The sequence below is a fragment of the Ranitomeya imitator genome, chromosome 1, assembly GCF_032444005.1.
Source record: "Ranitomeya imitator isolate aRanImi1 chromosome 1, aRanImi1.pri, whole genome shotgun sequence".
Lineage (NCBI taxonomy): Eukaryota > Metazoa > Chordata > Amphibia > Anura > Dendrobatidae > Ranitomeya > Ranitomeya imitator.
In genome coordinates this window covers 155,110,104-155,133,605 of record NC_091282.1, presented here as the reverse complement: position 1 = coordinate 155,133,605, position 23,502 = coordinate 155,110,104, and the positions used below count along the sequence as shown (strand labels likewise).

The 23,502-nt window shown below is 42.6% G+C and overlaps 1 protein-coding gene across 4 annotated transcripts in view; it reads left to right on the top strand.

Annotated features, from left to right (window-relative positions):
* Positions 1–14,956, top strand: part of KIAA0825 (KIAA0825 ortholog) — a 544,507-nt gene extending 529,551 nt beyond the window's left edge. For all 4 annotated transcript variants that reach the window (XM_069751839.1, XM_069751830.1, XM_069751857.1 and 1 more), the window contains one exon: positions 14,584–14,956. In XM_069751839.1, the coding sequence (XP_069607940.1) occupies positions 14,584–14,689 (106 nt within the window). In that variant the 3' untranslated portion in view covers positions 14,690–14,956. The remainder of the gene's footprint in view (positions 1–14,583) is intronic.
* Positions 14,957–23,502: the final 8,546 nt, after the last annotated feature.

Sequence of the window (23,502 nt, the reverse complement as noted above, 5' to 3'; positions counted from 1 at the left end):
ATGGCTGGAGCAGAAGAAGTTCAGTTTTGGAGAGGTTGAGTTTCAGATAGAGCGCGGACATGATGTTGGAGACTGCAGACAGACAGTCAGTGGCGTTCTGTTGTACAGCGGGGGTAAGGTCAGGGGATGATGTGTACAGTTGTGTGTCATCAGCATAAAGATGGTACTGGAAGCCAAATCTGCTGATGGTCTGTCCAATTGGGGCCGTGTAAAGGGAGAAGAGAAGGGGGCCAAGGATTGAGCCCTGAGGTACCCCAACAGTGAGAAGAAGAGGAGATGAAGTGGAGCCAGCGAACAGAATACTAAAGGAGCGATAGGAGGAGAACCAGGAGAGAACAGTGTCCTTAATGCCTAGTGACTGAAGCCTAGAGAGTAGGAGAGGGTGGTCAACAGTGTCGAAAGCTGCAGAAAGATCGAGAAGAATGTTGATCGTAAACAGATTAAGCATCTGACAGAATCTATGGATGGAAGGCTGTTGAGTGTCATCATAAAGAAAGGTGGCTATATTGGTCACTAATTTTTTGGGCTTTGTTTTTGCATGTCAGAAATGTTTATTTCTAAATTTTGTGCAGTTATATTGGTTTACCTCGTGAAAATAAACAAGTGAGATGGGAATATATTTGGTTTTTATTAAGTTGCCTAATAATTCTGCACAGTAATAGTTACTTGCGCAAACAGATATCCTTCTAAGATAGCCAAATCTAAAAAAAACCCACTCCAACTTCCAAAAATATTAAGCTTTAACCCCTTTACGCCCAAGGGTGGTTTGCACGTTATGGACCGGGCCAATTTTTACAATTCTGACCACTGTCCCTTTATGAGGTTATAACTCTGGAACGCTTCAACGGATCCCGGTGATTCTGACACTGTTTTCTCGTGACATATTGTACTTCATGATAGTGGTAAAATTTCTTTGATATTACCTGCGTTTATTTGTGGAAAAAACGGAAATTTGGCGAAAATTTTGAAAATGTCGCAATTTTCCAACTTTGAATTTTTATGCAATTAAATCACAGAGATATGTCACACAAAATACTAAATAAGTAACATTTCCCACATGTCTACTTTACATCAGCACAATTTTGGAACCAAAAATTTTTTTTCTTAGGGAGTTATAAGGGTTAAAAGTTGACCAGCAATTTCTCATTTTTACAACACCATTTTATTTTAGGGACCACATCTCATTTTAAGTCATTTTGAGGGGTCTATATGATAGAAAATACCCAAGTGTGACACCATTCTAAAAACTGCACCCCTCAAGGTTCTCAAAACTACATTCAAGAAGTTTATTAACCCTTCAGGTGTTTCACAGGAATTTTTGGAATGTTTAAATAAAAATTAACATTTAACTTTTTTTCACAAAAAATTTACTTCAGCTCCAATTTGTTTCATTTTACCAAGGGTTACAGGAGAAAATGGTCCCTAAATGTTGTTGTACAATTTGTCCTGAGTACGCTGATACCCCGTATGTGGGGGTTAACCACAGTTTGGGCGCATGGCAGAGCTCGGAAGGGAAGGAGCGCCATTTGACTTTTCAATGCAAAATTTACTGGAATTGAGATGTGCCTAAACATTGAAACCCCCCACAAGTGACACCATTTTGGAAAGTAGACCCCCTAAGGAACTTATCTAGAGGTGTGGTGAGCACTTTGACCCACCAAGTGCTTCACAGAAGTTTATAATGCAGAGCCGTAAAAATAAAAAATCATTTTTTTTTCACAAAAATTATCTTTTCACCCCCAATTTTTTATTTTCCCAATGGTAAGAGAAGAAATTGGAACAAAAAAGTTGTTGTACAATTTGTCCTGAGTACGCTGATACCCCATATGTGGGGGTAAACCACTGTTTGGGCGCATGGGAGAGCTCGGAAGGGAAAGAGCGCCGTTTGACTTTTCAATGCAAAATTGACAGGAATTGAGATGGGACGCCATGTTACGTTTGGAGAGCCACTGATGTGCCTAAACATTGAAACCCCCCACAAGTGACACCATTTTGAAAAGTAGACCCCCTAAGGAACTTATCTAGATGTCTGGTGAGCACTTTGACCCACCAAGAGCTTCACAGAAGTTTATAATGCAGAGCCGTAAAAATAAAACAAAAATTTTTTACCACAAAAATTATTTTTTAGCCCCCAGTTTTGTATTTTCCTGAGGGTAACAGGAGAAATTGGACCCCAAAAGTTGTTGTGCAATTTGTCCTGAGTGCGCTGATACCCTATATGTGGGGGAGAACCAGCGTTTGGGCGCATGGGAGGGCTCGGAAGGTAAGGAGCGCCATTTGGAATACAGATGGAATGGTCTGCAGGCGTCACATTGTGTTTGCAGAGCCCCTAATGTACCTAAACAGTAGAAACCCCCCACAAGTGACCCCATATTGGAAACTGGACCCACCCACGAACTTATCTAGATGTGTTGTGAGAACTTTGAGCCCCCAAGTGTTTCACTACAGTTTATAACGCAGAGCCGTGAAAATAAAAAATCTTTTTTTCCCACAAAAATTATTTTTTAGCCCCCAGTTTTGTATTTTCCCAAGGGTAACTGGAGAAATTGGACCCCAAAAGTTGTTGTCCAATTTGTCCTGAGTACGCTGATACCCCATATGTTGGGGTAAACTCCTGTTTGGGCACACGGGAGAGCTCGGAAGGGAAGGAGCACTGTTTTACTTTTTCAACGCAGAATTGGCTGGAATTGAGATCGGACGCCATGTCGCGTTTGGAGAGCCCCTGATGTGCCTAAACAGTGGAAACCCCCCAATTATAACTGAAACCCTAATCCAAACACACCCCTAACCCTAATTCCAACGGTAACCCTAACCACACCTCTAACCCAGACACACCCCTAACCCTAATCCCAACCCTATTCCCAACTGCAAATGTAATCCAAACCCTAACTTTAGCCCCAACCCTAACTGTAGCCTTAACCCTGACTGTAGCCCTAACCCTAGCCCTAACCCTAGCCCCAACCCTAACCCTAACCCTAGCCCTAACCCTAGCCCTAACCCTAATGGGAAAATGGAAATAAATTCATTTTTTTAATTTTTTAATTTTTCCCTAACTAAGGGGGTGATGAAGGGGGGTTTGATTTACTTTTATAGCCGGTTTTTTAGCGGATTTTTATGATTGGCAGCCGTCACACTGAAAGACGCTTTTTATTGCAAAAAATATTTTTTGCGTTACCACATTTTGAGAGCTATAATTTTTCCATATTTGAGTCCACAGAGTCATGTGAGGTCTTGTTTTTTGCGGGACGAGTTGACGTTTTTATTGGTAACATTTTTGGGCACGTGACATTTTTTGATCGCTTTTTACTCCGATTTTTGTGAGGCAGAATGACCAAAAACCAGCTATTCATGAATTTCTTTTGGGGGAGGCGTTTATACCGTTCCGCGTTTAGTAAAATTGATAAAGCGGTTTTATTCTTCGGGTCAGTACGATTACAGTGACACCTCATTTATATCATTTTTTTTATGTTTTGGCGCTTTTATACGATAAAAACTATTTTATAGAAAAAATAATTATTTTTGCATCGCTTTATTCTGAGGACTATAACTTTTTTATTTTTTTTCTGATGTTGCTGTATGGCAGCTTGTTTTTTGCGGGACAAGATGACGCTTTCAGTGGTACCATGGTTATTTATATCCGTCTTTTTGATCGCGTGTTATTCCACTTTTTGTTCGGCGGTATGATAATAAAGCGTTGTTTTTTGCCTCTTTTTTTTTTTCTAACGGTGTTAACTGAAGGGGTTAACTAGTGGGACAGTTTTATAGGTCGGGTCGTTACGGACGTGGCAATACTAAATGTGTACTTTTATGGGTTTTTTTTATTTAGATAAAGAAATGTATTTATGGGAATAATATATATTTTTTTTTCATTATTTAGGATTTTTTTTTTTTTTTTACACACTTGGAATTTTTTTTTAAACTTTTTTACTTTGTCCCAGGGGGGGACAATACAGATCGGTGATCTGACAGTTTGCACAGCACTCTGACAGATCACCGATCTGTCTGAGAGCAGTGCAGCGTTACCAAGTGCCTGCTCTGAGCAGGCACTTGGTAAGCCACCTCCCTCTCTGCAGGACCCGGATGCCGCGGCCATATTGGATCCGGGCCTTGCTGCAGGGAGGAAGGTAGGAGACCCTCGCAGCAACGCGATCACATCGCGTTGCTGTGGGGGTCTCAGGGAAGCCCGCAGGGAGCCCCCTCCCTGCGCGACGCTTCCCTATACCACCGACACATCGCCATCATGTTTGATCGCGGTATGCCGGGGGTTAATGTGCCGGGGCGGTCCGTGACCGCTCCTGGCACATAGTGCCGGATGTCAGCTGTGATAAGCTCCCCCCGTGAGCGCGGCCGATCGCGCTGGACGTACTATTCCATCCTTGGGAAGTAGGGCCCACCCCACATGGACGGAATAGTACGTCTAATGGCAGAAAGGGGTTAATATTTATGAGTCTTTTGGGTTGATTGAGAATATAGTTGTTGATCAATAATAAAAATAATCTTCTAAAATACAACTTGCCTAATAATTTTGCACACAGTGTATAGTCTGCGGCTCAGCAGGAATGCTCTGCTGCAGCCCTGCACATATATATTAGCGCAGCAAACTTTTATCTCTATAAACTAGTTATTGTATCTCTATAGAAAGGGAGTGTAAATAACACTGCTCCCCGCCATGCTTAGTACTGATAGGTTTTAGATATGCTTTCTTTCTAGTTTAAACAGGTGTGTCACCTCCAGATGGCTTCTTTCTCTCTTTTCCACGCACGTATTTTATAATAAAGCTGCTCTATTTATTTCCATTGCCCTGGGATACAATATGAAGCTTCTCTCTGGATACAATTGTCTTCGAAACAAAGGCCACTGAGGATCTGTGTTGTTTTCTATGGCTGCAAAGTAGCAATTGCGCCTGATAATATAGATAAATAGCTTAAGAGCACTAAGTAAAAGTCAGAACCATTGCATCTAATGGAAATCACAGCAAAGATAACACATACTCTCGTGAATGGAGAGAATCTTTCATGGGTATGGTTTAATGTATTTATTGCAGGGTCGGACTGGGAATTAAATGCAGCCCTAACATTTAAAAGTACACAGGCCCATGCTGCCCCGCACTAATGCTATGACATAGTGACGGAGGAATGCCACCATACTGATCATTACTAAACACAACTGTACCGAGACCAAGTTACCATTAATACTGCAATATAAAAGACATATAATGCCACCAGACCATAACCACACACGCAGCATATCCGCCATAGTGTACTACGACTGATATTACCACCATACAGTGAGCATATCATGCAGATATCTGTTGTATACCAGCAGAATATGTATATGAATACTGTACCGATAAATTCAAGGACTCACCAGAGACATGCCCCCCGATTGTATTTGTTCACTTTCTGTTTGCTTTTCCATGTGACCCACGACTTCATAACTACTTCTTCAATCAATGACTCCTGTCTGCAAAATGTTACATACAGACCTCTTTGGCTCATTGCCTTTCTAGCAGCACCTTCAGATTTCCCTGTGATTGCAAACCTATGTAGTGCTATAATTGGTGCCCTTCACAGTAAAGCCCCCTATGTGCCCTTACACTGCAGTAGTGACCCCTCATTGTAATAATAGTACCCTCTGCCTCTTTATAGCAATAGCGTCCCCTGTGCCTCCTTACAATAATGTCCCCATTGTGCCTCTTAATAACAGTAATGCCATCTTTTGGACCTTTTTATAGCAGTAATTCCCCCCATAGACACTGCAATGATACATTTTTTTATGTAAACTATGTCTATCTCAGATATAGCACCTGAATATTAGTTCTTTCCCTCTAGCTGATGAATCTAACATTAAAGCATATAAGTTGAGCAAAATCATGTGTTCTTGACAATAGAGGTGACAGAAGCCTTATATTCACATTGTGAAAATTATTCTGCATAAGGGTGGTTTCACATTTGCGGTTTTTTTTTTTTTGCGGTAAAAAACGCAAAAAAAGCATGCTTTTTTCCCTATATTTAACATTAAAAACGCATGCGTTTTTGTATGCGTTTTGATGCGTTTTTGCAACACATGCGTTTTTTTCTGCATGCGTTGTGTTGCAGAAATGCAACATGTAGTATTTTTAGCGGCGTTTTTTTTGCCGCAAAAAATGCATTGCTGTCTATGTAAACGCATGCGTTTTTAACCACATGCGTTTGCATGCGTTAAAAACGCATGCGTTTAAAAAAAAAAACACACTGATAAACCACCCCACACCATAAAATTGATAAAGGGATCCTACCCCTAACCCTACCCCTAACCCTACCCCTAACCCTATACCTAACCCTACCCCTAATCCTACCCCTAACCCTACCCCTAACCCTAATCCCTTTAAGGGTAGGGTTAGGGGTAGGGTTAGGGGTAGGGTTAGGATCCCTTTAGGGTTAGGATCCCATTAGGGTTAGGATCCCTAACCCTACTCCTAACCCTAGCTCTTTCTGTTTATAGTGCGTTTTTTACTTTATTTTGATGATTGGCAGCTGTCACACATTTATCTGCATGCGTTTAAAAAACGCAAACGCATGTAAACACGTCAAAACGCTGCGTTTTTTTACCACATGCAAAAACGCATGCGTCAAAAAAACGCAGCGTTTGCACGCGTTTACATGCGTTTTTTCACCATGCGTTTTTTTTAAAAACGCATGCGTTTTGAAACGCAAGTGTGAAACCAGCCTAAAAAGGTGAGCTCCGAACACTATGTCAGCAATACAGTGACAATAGTATGTGTATGTTAATGCAGTATGCCACATATTCTACTATCTCTTGTGCAGCTGTCTGTCTGCCCCGCTACTCTCATCTGTCATCTGCCCTCTATTACCTCCTTATTTAAATAATGGATACTTGTCCCAGACAAACAGTAAATAAAAAGTAATTCACAAGTCGCCCTGCTCTCATGCCGAGCGGTTCTTGCGCTTCTCTTCCCAAGGTCAGTCTAAAGCCAGGCACAGATGGAGCAATGAAGTGATGGCATTGCACCACTCAATGTCCCCAGTGTGGCACCAGCCACATGTCTTATTCTAGAGAAATTCACGTTTTTCTTATATGTAAATGATCTGTTAAGATCTATGGGTTGGACCGAGATCTGCATGAGAATCTGCTTCCAGAGATTGTTTTAAATGTCTCTGGAGGCAGACAGCAATTCTTTACTGTAAGAGCAGTGGCACTATTAAACCCCCTCCCACAACTTTTTATAATGGTCGATTCACTAAACAAGTTCATGGAGGGTAAAGATGCTTTTATTGAAATCCAGTGAACTAGTCAGCTTTCCATATCTGGAGTTGCAAAGGAATTTTGCCTCTAATATGGGGCAATTAGCATCTGCCTCATGGAGCTGTTGCCTTTCTCAATAAATTAGGATTTTGGTTGAACTTGTATACGGTGCGGTACTATTAGTTTTTTTTCCCAGTAAGCTGCTGTAGAGAAACAACTAAAAGAGTCTTCTGCACTCTCCTATATGGTTAATTAAAAGGTACCTAACAAGTGTATGGGATACTTTTTGGTATATTTCATGTATATGTTTGGACGTTTATAAACCACATGTAGGGCTCAGATACAGCCTTTGCAAGGACATAATGGAACTGGGGGAACATAATAGTTTCATAACCTCTTTACAGCAATTTAGATTCGCTAAATACAATAAAGAAATGTTGTGTTGTAATTAACGTTTAATAGTGTGTAAATATTTAGCGTTATGAGTGTGGTTACAGATCTGGTTAAATGCGCACCGGTGGTGTCCCGGTGAGCGATCTACAGCCGGAGTGCATTACATCAGTGGTCAGTTTAGCCATTGTTGTCTTCTGTACGGCACCTGTTCTCTTTAGGGATCCCTGGCTAATATTAAACACAATGGGCTACTTCTGACAACCCGACAGCCCCGCAAGACTCAGGAGGAATAAACTGATGTAGAGAGGAAACTCAAGACTTTAAACAGATTTCCACTACGACTGGAATACAACATATGACTTTACATTTCGGCAATGTGAGGAGGACAAGCTGTCCTTTACTTAATCATGTAGCAGCGCTGGAGCAAAGGACAACATAATAGACTGTGGGGGGTGCGTTCTGTTCTCCTGGCTGCAAATCATTTACCCAGTGTGCATGAAATTATAGAAGCACCTTTGTGGGAATGATATTCTGCTCCTTTCATACTAATTATCTTAGAGGTAGACACCTGGTCTCAGAGTATTGTACACAGTGTAGAAAGGGACATGTACAGCCAAGAGCATCTGCCGGTTGGATATCAAGTGTTTTATCTATGGAACACACAATGGAAAGACATACTTTTGGGGTTATAGGTCTGCCCTTTTAAGAGGTGTTTAATTATTGTCTTTAACAAGTTTTCAGGCTAAGCATAAAAAAAAGTTTATACTTAAAAAACAGTATATATTATTAATTATGTATCTTAGACCTGATGAAGCTGGTGTATTTGGTTTGTAAATGCAAGTTAGGATGGCATTAACACCCTCATATTGAAGATGAGCATTTTGGAAGGGACCTCCTGGGTCATCTGGTCCAACCCCCTGCTCAAAGCAGAATTCACTAAATCATCCCAGACAGATGTCTGTCCAGCCTCTGTTTGAAGACTTCCATTGAAGGAGAACTCACCACCTCTCTTGGCAGCCTGTTCCACTCATCGATCACCCTCACTGTCACAAAGTTGTTTCTAATATCTAATCTGTATCTTCTCCCTTTTAGTTTCATTCCAGTGCTTCTCATGTTTCCATGTCCAAATGAGAATAATAATGATCCCTCTACAGTGACATCCCTTCAGATATTTGTAGACAGATAGTAAGTCTCCTCTCAGTCTTTTTTTTTTGCAAGCTAAATATTCTCAGATCCTTTAACCGTTCCTCGTAGGGCATACTTTGCAGTCCGCTCACCATCCTGGTAGCTTTTCTCTGAACTTGCTCCAGTTTTTCAACGTCTTTATTTAAAATGAGGTGCCCAGAACTGGACACAGTATTCCAGATGAGGTCTGACCAAGGAGGAGTAGAGGGGGAGAATTACTTCACATGATCTAGATGCTATGCTTCCTGTTGTGAATTTTGCTCTTGGGTTCCCTCCAGTGGTTGTAGGTGGGAATGCAGTTGTCTCTGACTCGCAGTCTTGGCCAGGTGTATCGGATGATTACAATTCTGACTGGGATATTTAGGTGTGCAGGATCCTTTAGCCCTTGCCAGTTGTCAATGTTCCTTGTGAAGTGTTGGATCACTTTCTGGCTTCTCCTGCTTGCTGCCAAATTCAGCAAAGATAAGTGTTTGGTTTTTGTATCTGTGGCACACTGCTGTGTGCTTGTTTCAGTTTTATTCCTGCTCTGATTGTAGGATTCACTGTAGTTACAGATTTACGCTCCTACATCTTTTAGTTAGATGTAGGAAGTTTTTTGTATATTCTGCTGTGGATGTTTTGAAGGGTTTTAATACTGACCGCACAGAACTATGTCCTATCCTGTCCTATCTAGCTAGAGTGGCCTCCTGTGCTAAATACTGTTTTTCTGCCTGTGTATGTTTTTTCCTCTCCGACTCACCGCCAATATTTGTGGGGGGCTGTCTATCCTTTGGGGATTTTCTCTGAGGCAAGATAGTATTCCAATTTCCATCTTTAGGGGTATTTAATCCTCCGGCTGTGACGAGGTGTCTAGGTGTGTTAGGTACACTCCACGGCTACTTCTAGTTGCGGTGTTAAGTTCAGGATTGCGGTCAGTATAGTGGCCATCTTCTCCAGTGAAAGTTCTCATGCGGCTCCAAGGTCACCGGATCACAACAATACAACTGGCCAACAATGAGTTAAATGCATCTCAGAAGAAGGGAAGGAAGCTCTTGAGCCATTTTTTTTTCTCCAGTCTGTTTTGTGTTCTCTTCCCTCTTAATATCTGGGTGGCTGAGGAGCCTGGTGCAAGCATGAATGTTCAGGAATTAGCTTCTCGTGTAGACGAGCTTGCTGCTAGGGTGCAAGGTATTTATGATTATATTGTTCAGAATCCTGCTTCAGAACCGAAGATTCCTACTCCTGATTTGTTTTCTGGTGACAGGTCTAAATTTTTGAGTTTTAAAAACAACTGTAAACTGTTTTTTGACCTGAGACCTCGATCCTCTGGTGATTACATTCAGCAGGTAAAAATCGTAATCTCCCTGCTGCGTGGCGACCCGCAGGATTGGGCATTTTCCCTGGAATCTGGGAATCCGGCTTTGCTTAATATTGACTCCTTTTTTCAGGCTTTAGGACTATTATATGATGAGCCTAATTCTGTGGAGCAAGCTGAGAAGACCTTGTTGGACATGTCTCAGGGTCAAGAGGCGGCAGAATTGTATTGTCAGAAATTCAGAAAATGGTCTGTGTTGACCAAATGGAATAATGATGCTTTGGCGGCAATTTTCAGAAGCGGGCTTTCTGAATCCGTTAAAGATGTTATGGTGGGGTTTCCCACGCCTTCCGGTCTGAGTGATTCTATGTCTCTGGCCATTCAGATTGACCGACGCCTGCGGGAGCGCAGAACTGTGCGCGCTGTGGCGTTATCCTCAGAGCAAATTTCTGAGCCTATGCAATGTGATAGAATTCTGTCTAGAACGGAACGACAAGGTTTCAGACGTCAAAATAGGTTGTGTTATTATTGTGGCGATGCTTCTCATGTCATTTCTGTCTGCCCTAAGCGGACAAAGAGGATCGCCAGTTCAATTACCATCAGTACTGTACAACCTAAATTTCTGTTATCTGTGTCCTTGATCTGCTCATTGTCATCATTTTCTGTCATAGCGTTTGTGGATTCAGGCGCCGCCTTGAATTTAATGGATTTTGAGTTTGACAAGCGTTGTGGTTTTCCCTTGCAGCCTTTGCAGAACCCTATTCCTTTAAGGGGCATTGATGCTACACCCTTGGCTAAAAATAAGCCCCAGTTTTGGACACAGGTGACCATGCGCATGGCGCCAGTCCATCAGGAAGATTGTCGATTTCTGGTGTTGCATAACTTGCATGATGTTATCGTGCTGGGTTTTCCATGGTTGCAGGTACATAATCCTGTGTTGGACTGGAAGTCCATGTCTGTGACTAGTTGGGGTTGTCAGGGGGTTCATAATGATGTTCCTTTGATGTCAATCTCCTCTTCTTCACCTTCTGATATTCGAGAGTTTTTGTCTGATTTTCAGGATGTATTCGATGAGCCCAAGTCTAGTTTCCTTCCACCGCACAGGGACTGCGATTGTGCTATTGACTTGATTCCAGGCTGTAAGTTTCCTAAGGGTCGACTTTTTAATCTATCTGTGCCTGAACATATTGCCATGCGGAGCTATATTAAGGAGTCTTTGGAGAAAGGGCATATTCGGCCATCTTCTTCACCGTTGGGAACGGGGTTCTTTTTTGTTGCTAAAAAAGATGGTTCCTTGAGACCCTGTATAGATTATCGCCTCTTGAATAAAATCACGGTCAAGTTTCAATACCCTTTATCTTTGCTTTCCGATTTGTTTGCTAGGATTAAGGGAGCTAGTTGGTTTACCAAGATTGACCTTCGAGGGGCATATAATCTTGTTCGTATTCAGCAGGGTGATGAATGGAAAACTGCGTTTAACACGCCCGAAGGCCATTTTGAATACCTTGTGATGCCATTCGGACTCTCTAATGCTCCATCTGTTTTTCAGTCCTTCATGCATGTTATCTTCCGGACTTATCTTGATAAATTCTTGATTGTATATTTGGACGATATTTTGATTTTTTCCGATGATTGGGAGTCTCATGTGCAACAGGTCAGGATGATATTTCAGATCCTTCGTGACAATGCCTTGTCTGTGAAAGGGTCTAAGTGTCTCTTTGGGTGCAGAAAGTCTCTTTTTTGGGCTTCATTTTTTCTCCTTCGTCTATAGAGATGGATCCGGTTAAGGTTCAGGCCATTCATGATTGGATTTTGGGTTTTGCAAATTTTTATCGCCGTTTCATTGCTAATTTTTCCAGCGTGGTTAAACCCTTGACCGATTTGACGAAGAAAGGCGCTGATGTGGCGAATTGGTCCTCTGCGGCTGTCTCTGCCTTTCAGGAGCTTAAACGTCAATTTACTTCTGCTCCAGTGTTGCACCAACCGGATGTTTCTCTTCCGTTTCAGGTTGAGGTTGACGCTTTTGAGATTGGGGCAGGGACCGTTTTGTCTCAGAGGGATCCTGTTGGTTCCTTAATGAAACCGTGTGCCTTCTTTTCCCGTTTTGATTTTGTGGTCTCGTACCTTCTGGGTTCTAAGAATATTAAGGCTGATGCCCTCTCTAGGAGTTTTTTGCCTGATTCTCCTGAGGTCTTAGAGCCGGTCGGTATTCTGAAAGAGGGGGTGGTCCTTTCTGCCATTTCCCCTGATTTACGACGGGTTCTTCAGGAATTTCAGGCTGACAAACCTGACCGCTGTCCTGTGGGGAAATTGTTTGTTCCTGACAGATGGACTAGTAGAGTGATTTCTGAGGTTCACTGTTCCGTGTTGGCCGGTCATCCTGGCATTTTTGGTACCAGAGATTTGGTTGGTATGTCCTTTTGGTGGCCTTCATTGTCACTGTGCTAAATCCTGTTTTTCTGCCTGTGTATGTTTTTTCCTCTCCGACTCACCGCCAATATTTGTGGGGGGCTGTCTATCCTTTGGGGATTTTCTCTGAGGCAGGATGGTATTCCAAATTCCATCTTTAGGGGTATTTAGTCCTCCGGCTGTGACGAGGTGTCTAGGTGTGTTAGGTACACTCCACGGCTACTTCTAGTTGCGGTGTTAAGTTCAGGATTGCGGTCAGTATAGTGGCCATCTTCTCCAGTGAAAGTTCTCATGCGGCTCCAAGGTCACCGGATCACAACAGCTTCCCGCTATAAAGTGAGAAATCTCATGACTTCATGTATATTCAGTTTCCTCCCGCCCAGCCTCACAGCTGCAGCTTGTACTAAGTAGTGTGAGATCTCAGTAGCAGGAAAGAGGGACAATGAGGTGCTGTCATTCTGGCTAGGCAGAAGGAAATGTAACTTCAGATATCTTCATGTTAGATATATATCAATATCAATACTCTTATACTGGAGCGTGCAGGTTACTAAATGACCTTGCTGCAGAAATATGACAGGAGCTTAATATATAAATATGTTCTCTGCTAAATATTACAGTATCCTGGGAGGGAATACTTATTCGGGCTGATGCCATTTCATGATGCTATTTTATGTCAAAACTGTATGACACTTTCAAAGGAAAAGCTGGTGTTTGTCCAGCTAAGATAATAGATTTTTGGGATGTCAATCTGAATTTGGACACAACCTAAAGAACATGCTATGATATATATTTACTATTTTTATTACATATACTAACATTGTAGATACTTGTAGAAGGTTCTTTCATTTACTGACAGCTGTTTCTCCACATGTCTATTGATTTATTGAAGGGGTTATCTCATGGCTGACCTTCAGGAGTGCACCTCCCACTTCCCTCCTACCTTGGTGGGGAGTGGGTTTGAGTGGGAGGTGTTCTCTTTATGAATTGATCATTTGGACCAATGCTGCTAGCCCAAACTGTGCACTCTCCTGCAAGCAGAGACAGCTTCTGCAGCATCAGAGGAGCGCAGGGCCTGCATCCAATGATCCAGCCTGCTTCAGAGCAGTGCTTACAAGTTCTATAATGGGGAGCTTGTAAGTGCTGCTCTCCTTGTCAAAGGTCGTCATCAGTTTATATTCCCAGACTCTTCTGTCTCTCTGAGATTTGAAGCTACCTTTTAACACAAGTAATTTCATGTCCATAATGTTATGATTTGGGAGACAAAAATGTATTGCCACAGGTAAATCCATAATTTTTTCTCTTATTGTGTGGCGGTGAGAGTTCATTCTTGTTCTAAGCTTTTGCCCTGTCTCCCCCACATACAGACCCCCAGTTGGACATGTAGTACAACTTGTGTTAACTTGTGTTTAACTTGTGTTAAAAGGTAGCTTCAAATCTCAGAGAGACAGAAGAGTCTGGGAATATAAACTGATGACGACCTTTGACAGTCTTAGAGGAGGAATGAATGTGTCGCACGGATTTATGTCTTTTTACATCAACTAAGGAACTTGCCCCTCAGACTATGAGGGGTCATCACAACAGAGACCCTAATCAGAGGACAATAAAACATTCCTTATCTAAGAGCTGGCCCAATATTTATGGACATAACTGTTCATCACTCATGATAATTCTGCTTCATGTCACCTGGCTTATCCATGGTTTCCCCCTTTTTTTTTCTCTGTGTTGTGCATAAATATGTGATTCTTCAGAATTTCTTTTAGTCTTTGCCTGATGAAGAGACCTGAGTAGTCTCGAAAGCTTGCAATTTGTTACCATCTTTTCAGTTAGTTATTAAATGGTATCAACCACTGAGGACTCTCAATTCTAAATATTTTTCTATCTACTGGCTAACACGGTACCAAGATATATTTCTTTCCTGCACTAACATGACAACTTTGTATCAGCCTTTGTTTATGCATATATTGTTGGTTAGCGTGTCCCTGGTGATTTCATACACATGCACTATATAAAAATGCATTACACATTACAAAGCTAATATTGTTTTTTTTATTTCACAGGTGGGAAAGTAAAGATGTAGCAAGTCTTACAGAAAAGGAAAAGGACTTGATGGAACAATTGAAAGGAATGACGGGATGTAGAGACAAGCCTTCCAGAACACGTTGATGGTGACTTCAAGAAGTTTGTATCTGGAGATTGCTTAAGAAACTACCAGCTAGAAGAGTTCAATGGTGGATGTTAAATAATGTACAACCTTGTTATCCATAGATAAATACAGAAAGGACAGTGATAGCTCTGCTCTGTCTAGATGAGCATCCAATACTTAGATGTCATGGCTTACATTTTAATATTATTGTAAGCTTTTTACAACAATGTTCTATTTGCCATTTTGATGTAAATAATAAAGTTTTTTCTTTTTTTCCCTTGAAATTACTGAATTTGTAACATAGTTATTATTGTACCTACTACATGAGCAGATTTTTTGTATGTACACTGAGCAGTATTATGGGGTGAGCACATAGGGTCACTTACAATGGGTCTCCCACCATCTGGGGGTCGGAAGCTCTTATCACTATTCACTATTAAAATAAATCAATAAAAAAAAAACGTTTATTACTTTACAATGTAATGCTGTTAAAATATTACACATATTCATCCAGATTGGTGTTTTATCTGTTTTATCACCTTTATGACATAAATTATGTCTTTTCCTTGCTAAGTTACCCCACTTTTTTCAAAAAGTTGGTGGTGCTGGTGTGAAAGGCCAAAAGTTGCCAAATTTTCTAGCAACTATGAGGCACTTCAATGTTGGAGCGGCACTGAGCCAACCTTGGTCATGCAACGGTGTTACAGCCAAAGTCGCTGTGTAGCCCTAGTCTAAGTTGAAATTGCGAAGTGCTTTCACAGAGAGCTCCACCAAAAGTTTATATTTTCTCTCCATTAGGAACAGTTTACCACCAGCATCACCTTAGTCTCAGTTACTGTATTTTCAACACCTTTTCTGTACTTTGGTTAAATTAGTAATATTTTATGATACGTTGTATGGAATGAATAATATTTTACTTCCTTAGTTATGACATGAACAGGAAAGGCGCCGCTTAATACAGTGTATATAAAACGTCTACACACCCAAGTTAAAATACAAGGTTGTCATGTAAAAAGCATACCAAGTAGAATCATTTCATAACTTTTTCTACTTTTATTGTCAGCTATAATCTGTATAAATCCACTGACAAACAGGATAAAATCATTTTGAAGGGGAAAATAAAAATAACAAAAGTAAAATAATGTTGTTGCATAAGTTATAATTGGAGATGTTGACTGAATATAAAGATCACTGCACACGTTCAAAAGGAAGTTATGCTTTCAAGTGAAGGTTTATTTATAGTGAATTCAAGGTAAAGCGGCTGGTATGTGTTGACGTTTCGGCTAATACATAGCCTTGGTCACAACGTCGCTGAAAAAAATACAGAAAATACAAATATTTACAATTCGGTATATACAATGATTAATGAAATCATGTACTGTACACTATATACAAAATATATACACATATATGGTATTTGTGACATTCATGTACAGAGTAATGACTCTGTAAGAACATGTAACGAGATGTAAAGGTGGTCTAGCGAAGGGATCTGCATATGGCGAGATATTAGTAGAAGGGGATACATCTACAATATATGTGTACAGAAATATACACCTATTGGATAGTGCCTGCAATATGAGCATCAAGTAATAGGTACACACAGCAGAAGGTGGCCTATGTCGTTCCATTATGTAAGCAAAAAATGGTGGTTCCTAAGTAATTACACAAGGCAAGAGGAGTGGCCTACCCAAAATGTAGAGTCTGTCTCAGTTCAAGGTAATACAGGTGCAGTCCTGGTGAAGGTTACGTCCTAGCTGGAATGGAGGTTAGAAGATGACCGTAAGTGTAAATACTCGCTATGCCTACGTTGGAGTGTATTGGGATATACGGAGGGTAGCATGTACCTACCCTGTTGGTTACGTAGGAGCCTATACATTCCGGGCTGAGTAGTGTCTCTCTGGAAAAGGTAAAAACCCAGGTCCTGTGCCAGAGGCCTGTTAAAAGGCATACTAATGAGAATTTGTACTGACAGCAAAGGGCTATGTATAGCTTCAAAGGTAAAGTAAAGCACCTGACCTGAGGGTGAGTTTAGCAGCAAAAAATATTTCTATGTGGTAGGTCAAGAGTAGGCGTGTTTAATTAACGCTCCATAGGGTAGGGTGCCCATGTGTGCAGTACTAGCTGAGAACAATGAGATATGTGGCGTTAAGTACAGGGAGACAATGGCAGCTGAACGTAGTAGAAGGTATACTTAGCTGGTGCGTCTGACATACGTCCATGAGTTGTGTGGTGGTGTGAAGCTGCGTCAGGGCATGAGCTGGTACTGGTGCTCCTAGGGGTTAGACCGGTGTGGCTGTCCCCCTATGTAGAATATGTCCAGCGCTGTGCGGAACTGGGCGGTACAACTGACACAACCGTGTCTTAGTAGGTGCTGGCGTCCCAATTAGGGACTACCATACCTGTGAATCCAATTATGTAGTATACATTATCAAATGCCCATGCGGCCTACTGTATGTAGGCGAAACCATCCAGGCTATCAGGGATCGAATCATAAGCCACAAATCTACCATTAGATGTGAAAAAACCTGGTTACCCCTGCCAGCACACTTCAAAGAGGCCAGACACAACATATCCCAATTAAGATTCCAGGTGTTCGAAAAAGTACGTAGACCGAGACGGGGGGGCAACCATATCCAGTTATTGAAACAGCGTGAAACGTACTGGATCTATACGTTGGACACGCTCAGTCCGAGAGGTGTTGTGAGTTCTGTTTTTGGGCTCCCTCTGGTGGTTACTGATGGTACTGGGTGACTTGTCTTTCCTGGGTCTCTGTGTTCCACCTGTTCCATCAGGATATGGGAGTTTCCTATTTAACCTGGCTTTGCTGGCATTTCCTCGCCGGTTACCAATGTATCCAGTGTGTCTTGTTACCTCTGCTCCCTGCTCCTAGAACCTTCTGGTCAAGCTAAGTTTGGATTTTCCTGTTTTGGTGTTTTGCTTTATTTGGTTTTTAGTCCAGCCTGCAGATATGTGATTATTGCTGCTGGTTGCTCTAGTGGGCTGAAATTGCTCCTCATGTACCATGAGTTGGCACATGAGTTCAAGTAATTTCAGGATGGTTTTCTGAAGGGTTTTTCGCTGACCGCGCAGTTCACTTTTGTATCCTCTGCTATCTAGCTTTAGCGGGCCTCATTTTGCTAAAACTGTTTTCATACTGCGTATGTGCTTTCCTCTCATTTCACCGTCATTATATGTGGGGGGCTGCTATTTCTGTGGGGTATTTCTCTGGAGGCAAGAGAGGTCTGTGTTTCTTCTAATAGGGGAAGTTAGATCTTCGGCTGGAGCGAGACGTCTAGGATCATCGTAGGCACGTTCCCCGGCTACTTTTATTTGTGTGTTAGGTTCAGGGTCGCGGTCAGCTCAGGTTCCATCGCCCTAGAGCTTGTTTGTATCTGTGCTTGTCCTTTAGTGATCCCCTGCCATTGGGATCATGACAGTATAACCGGCACACAAAGTGTTAATTGTATTGGCTGAAGTAGGAGGATAAGTAGTCTGAGGAAGTTTTTTTTTTTTTTTTCCCCTCAGAGTTTGCTGCCTAGCCTTATTGCAGCCTGGCTACTTCCTCCTCCTCTTAATCTTTGAATGGCTCTGATCCCAGCTGTTTATCGTGGACGTCCAGAGTTTGGCTTCCAGCCTGAATAATCTTGCCGCTAAGGTTCAAAATATACAGGATTTTGTTGTACATGCTCCTATGTCTGAACCTAGAATTCCTGTCCCAGAGTTTTTTTCTGGAGATAGATCTCGTTTTCTGAATTTTAGGAACAATTGCAAGTTGTTTCTTTCTTTGAAATCTCGCTCCTCTGGAGACCCTGCTCAGCAAGTCAAGATTATTATATCTTTCCTGCGGGGTGACCCTCAGGATTGGGCATTTGCATTGGCACCAGGGGACCCTGCATTGCTTAATGCGGATGCGTTTTTTCTGGCATTGGGTTTGCTCTATGAGGAACCTAACCAAGATATTCAGGCTGAAAAAGCTTTGTTGGCCCTCTCTCAGGGGCAAGATGAAGCAGAAATTTATTGTCAAAAATTTCGGAAGTGGTCGGTGCTTACTCAGTGGAATGAGTGCGCCCTGGCTGCAAGGTTCAGAGATGGCCTTTCTGAGGCCATTAAAGATGTTATGGTGGGGTTCCCTGCGCCTACTGGTCTGAATGAGTCTATGACTATGGCTATTCAGATTGATCGGCGTTTACGGGAGCGCAAACCTGTGCACCATTTGGCGGTGTCGTCTGAACCGTCACCTGAGATAATGCAATGTGATAAAATTCAGTCCAGAAGTGAACGGCAAAATTATAGGCGGAAAAAAAGGTTGTGCTTTTATTGTGGTGATTCAGCTCATGTTATATCAGCATGCTCTAAACGCACAAAAAAGGTTGATAAGTCTGTTGCCATTAGTACTTTACAGTCTAAGTTCATTCTGTCTGTGACTCTGATTTGTTCATTATCATCCATTTCCGTCGATGCCTATGTGGATTCAGGCGCTGCCCTGAGTCTTATGGATTGGTCATTTGCCAATCGCTGTGGGTTTAGTCTGGAGCCTCTGGAAGTCCCTATTCCTTTGAAGGGAATTGACTCTACACCTTTGGCTATGAATAAACCTCAGTACTGGACACAAGTGACCATGCGTATGACTCCTGTTCATCAGGAGGTGATTCGCTTCCTGGTACTGTATAATTTGCATGATGTCCTAGTGCTTGGTCTGCCATGGTTACAAACTCATAATCCAGTCCTTGACTGGAAATCGATGTCTGTGTTAAGCTGGGGATGTCAGGGGGTTCATGATGATGCACCTCCGATTTCTATCGCTTCATCTACTCCTTCTGAGATTCCTGTGTTTTTGTCTGACTATCGGGATGTTTTTGAGGAGCCTAAGCTCAGTTCGCTTCCTCCTCACAGGGATTGCGATTGTGCTATAAATTTAATTCCAGGCAGTAAATTTCCTAAAGGTCGTTTGTTCAATCTGTCAGTGCCAGAGCATACTGCTATGCGGGATTATGTTAAGGAGTCCTTGGAAAAGGGACATATCCGTCCATCTTTGTCCCCTTTGGGAGCAGGTTTTTTTTTCGTGGCCAAAAAAGATGGTTCCTTGAGGCCTTGTATAGATTATCGTCTTTTGAATAAGATTACCGTAAAATATCAGTATCCTTTGCCATTGTTGACTGATTTGTTTGCTCGCATTAAGGGGGCTAAATGGTTCACTAAGATTGATCTTCGGGGTGCGTATAATCTTATACGAATAAAGCAAGGTGATGAGTGGAAAACCGCATTTAATACGCCTGAGGGCCATTTTGAGTATTTGGTAATGCCTTTCGGACTTTCTAATGCTCCTTCAGTCTTCCAGTCCTTTATGCACGATATTTTCCGTGAATATCTGGATAAATTTATGATTGTGTATTTGGATGATATTTTGGTTTTTTCTGATGACTGGGAGTCTCATGTTCAGCAGGTCAGGAAGGTGTTTCAGGTCCTGCGGGCCAATTCCTTGTTTGTAAATGGCTCAAAGTGTCTCTTTGGAGACCAGAAGATTTCTTTCTTGGGGTATATTTTTTCCCCTTCTACTATTGAGATGGATCCCGTCAAGGTTCAGGCTATTTGTGACTGGACGCAGCCTGCATCTCTTAAGAGTCTGCAGAAGTTCTTGGGCTTTGCTAATTTCTATCGTCGTTTTATAACTAATTTTTCTAGTGTTGTTAAGCCTTTGACGGATTTGACTAAGAAGGGTGCTGATGTTGCTAATTGGTCTCCTGCGGCTGTGGAGGCCTTTCAGGAACTTAAGCGCCGGTTTTCTTCTGCTCCTGTGTTGCGTCAGCCAGATGTTTCGCTCCCTTTTCAGGTTGAGGTTGATGCTTCCGAGATTGGAGCAGGGGCGGTTTTGTCACAGAGAAGCTCCGATGGCTCAGTGATGAAGCCATGCGCGTTTTTTTCTAGAAAGTTTTCGCCGGCTGAGCGGAATTATGATGTTGGTAATCGGGAACTTTTGGCCATGAAGTGGGCATTTGAGGAGTGGCGTCATTGGCTAGAGGGTGCTAGACATCGTGTGGTGGTCTTGACTGATCACAAAAATTTGATTTACCTTGAGTCTGCCAGGCGTCTGAATCCTAGACAGGCTCGTTGGTCACTGTTTTTCTCTCGTTTCAATTTTGTGGTTTCATACCTGCCAGGTTCAAAGAATGTGAAGGCGGATGCTCTTTCTAGGAGTTTTGTGCCTGACTCCCTTGGAAATTCTGAGCCCTCTGGTATCCTTAGGGATGGGGTGATTTTGTCTGCTGTCTCCCCAGACTTGCGACGTGCTTTGCAGGAGTTTCAGGCGGGTAAACCTGATCGTTGTCCGCCTGAGAGACTGTTTGTTCCGGATAATTGGACCAGTAGAGTCATCTCCGAGGTCCATTCTTCTGCGTTGGCAGGTCATCCTGGAATATTTGGTACTAGAGACTTGGTGGCCAGGTCTTTTGGTGGCCTTCTTTGTCGAGGGATGTGCGTTCTTTTGTGCAGTCTTGTGAGGTTTGTGCTCGGGCTAAGCCTTGCTGTTCTCGGGCCAGTGGATTGTTGTCACCTTTGCCTATCCCGAAGAGGCCTTGGACGCACATTTCCATGGACTTTATTTCGGATCTCCCTGTCTCTCAAAAAATGTCCGTCATCTGGGTTGTGTGTGATCGCTTTTCTAAAATGGTTCATCTGGTACCCTTGCCTAAGTTGCCTTCCTCCTCTGAGTTGGTCCCTCTGTTTTTTCAGAATGTGGTTCGTTTGCATGGGATTCCTGAGAACATCGTTTCTGACAGGGGATCCCAGTTTGTGTCTAGATTTTGGCGGACGTTCTGTGCTAAGATGGGCATTGATTTGTCCTTTTCGTCTGCATTCCATCCTCAGACGAATGGCCAGACTGAACGAACTAATCAGACCTTGGAAACTTATTTAAGGTGTTTTGTTTCTGCTGATCAGGATGACTGGGTTACCTTTTTGCCGCTGGCCGAATTTGCCCTTAATAATCAGGCTAGTTCTGCTACCTTGGTTTCTCCTTTCTTTTGTAATTCGGGGTTTCATCCTCGTTTTTCCTCTGGTCAGGTGGAACCTTCTGATTGTCCTGGAGTGGACATGGTGGTGGATAGGTTGCATCGGATTTGGAGTCATGTGGTGGACAATTTGAAGTTGTCCCAGGAGAAGGCTCAGCAGTTTGCTAATCGCCGTCGCCGCGTGGGTCCTCGACTTCTTGTTGGGGACTTGGTGTGGTTGTCTTCTCGTTTTGTTCCTATGAAGGTCTCTTCTCCTAAGTTCAAGCCTCGGTTCATCGGTCCCTATAGGATCTTGGAAATTCTTAACCCTGTGTCGTTTCGTTTGGATCTCCCGGCATCGTTTGCTATTCATAATGTGTTCCATCGGTCGTTGTTGCGGAAGTATGAGGTACCTGTTATTCCTTCGCTTGAGCCTCCTGCTCCAGTGCTGGTGGAGGGAGAATTGGAGTATGTTGTGGAGAAGATCTTGGATTCTCGTGTTTCCAGACGGAAACTCCAGTATTTGGTCAAGTGGAAGGGTTATGGTCAGGAGGATAATTCTTGGGTGGTTGCCTCGGATGTTCATGCTGATGATTTGGTTCGCGCTTTTCATAGGGCTCATCCTGGTCGCCCTGGTGGTTTCGTGAGGGTTCGGTGACCCCTCCTCAAGGGGGGGGTACTGTTGTGAGTTCTGTTTTTGGGCTCCCTCTGGTGGTTACTGATGGTACTGGGTGACTTGTCTTTCCTGGGTCTCTGTGTTCCACCTGTTCCATCAGGATATGGGAGTTTCCTATTTAACCTGGCTTTGCTGGCATTTCCTCGCCGGTTACCAATGTATCCAGTGTGTCTTGTTACCTCTGTTCCCTGCTCCTAGAACCTTCTGGTCAAGCTAAGTTTGGATTTTCCTGTTTTGGTGTTTTGCTTTATTTGGTTTTTAGTCCAGCCTGCAGATATGTGATTATTGCTGCTGGTTGCTCTAGTGGGCTGAAATTGCTCCTCATGTACCATGAGTTGGCACATGAGTTCAAGTAATTTCAGGATGGTTTTTTGAAGGGTTTTTCGCTGACCGCGCAGTTCACTTTTGTATCCTCTGCTATCTAGCTTTAGCGGGCCTCATTTTGCTAAAACTGTTTTCATACTGCGTATGTGCTTTCCTCTCATTTCACCGTCATTATATGTGGGGGGCTGCTATTTCTGTGGGGTATTTCTCTGGAGGCAAGAGAGGTCTGTGTTTCTTCTAATAGGGGAAGTTAGATCTTCGGCTGGAGCGAGACGTCTAGGATCATCGTAGGCACGTTCCCCGGCTACTTTTATTTGTGTGTTAGGTTCAGGGTCGCGGTCAGCTCAGGTTCCATCGCCCTAGAGCTTGTTTGTATCTGTGCTTGTCCTTTAGTGATCCCCTGCCATTGGGATCATGACAGAGAGGCCTCAATCGTGAAATAGACTGGCTAACATAATGCATTTCTTTCCCTAGACCCACTGAACACTTGCACGCAACCACTCGGCAATCTACCTTGTGGAGTTGGTAAGATCCCCCACCATAGTGCAGATTTTGTCTACGTTTCCTTCCAGTTTTTCTTCTAAGTTTCCTTTTTTAACTACTTTTGCTCCTATGGTCTGGACTCCTACTCATGCATTTCATGTATTACTATTGCATATATTTGGGGTAAATTGTAACTTCCTGGTTATTCCTGACGCATCTACCTCATCAATGTCGTTCATTTTTTATTTCATATGCTATGGGTGACCTGTTATTTTGTTACAATTTCTGACACATGATACTATTTAGGCAGAACATTTGGCCTATTTCTAAGTTTCAATACATATGCCTCCTCACCCACAGG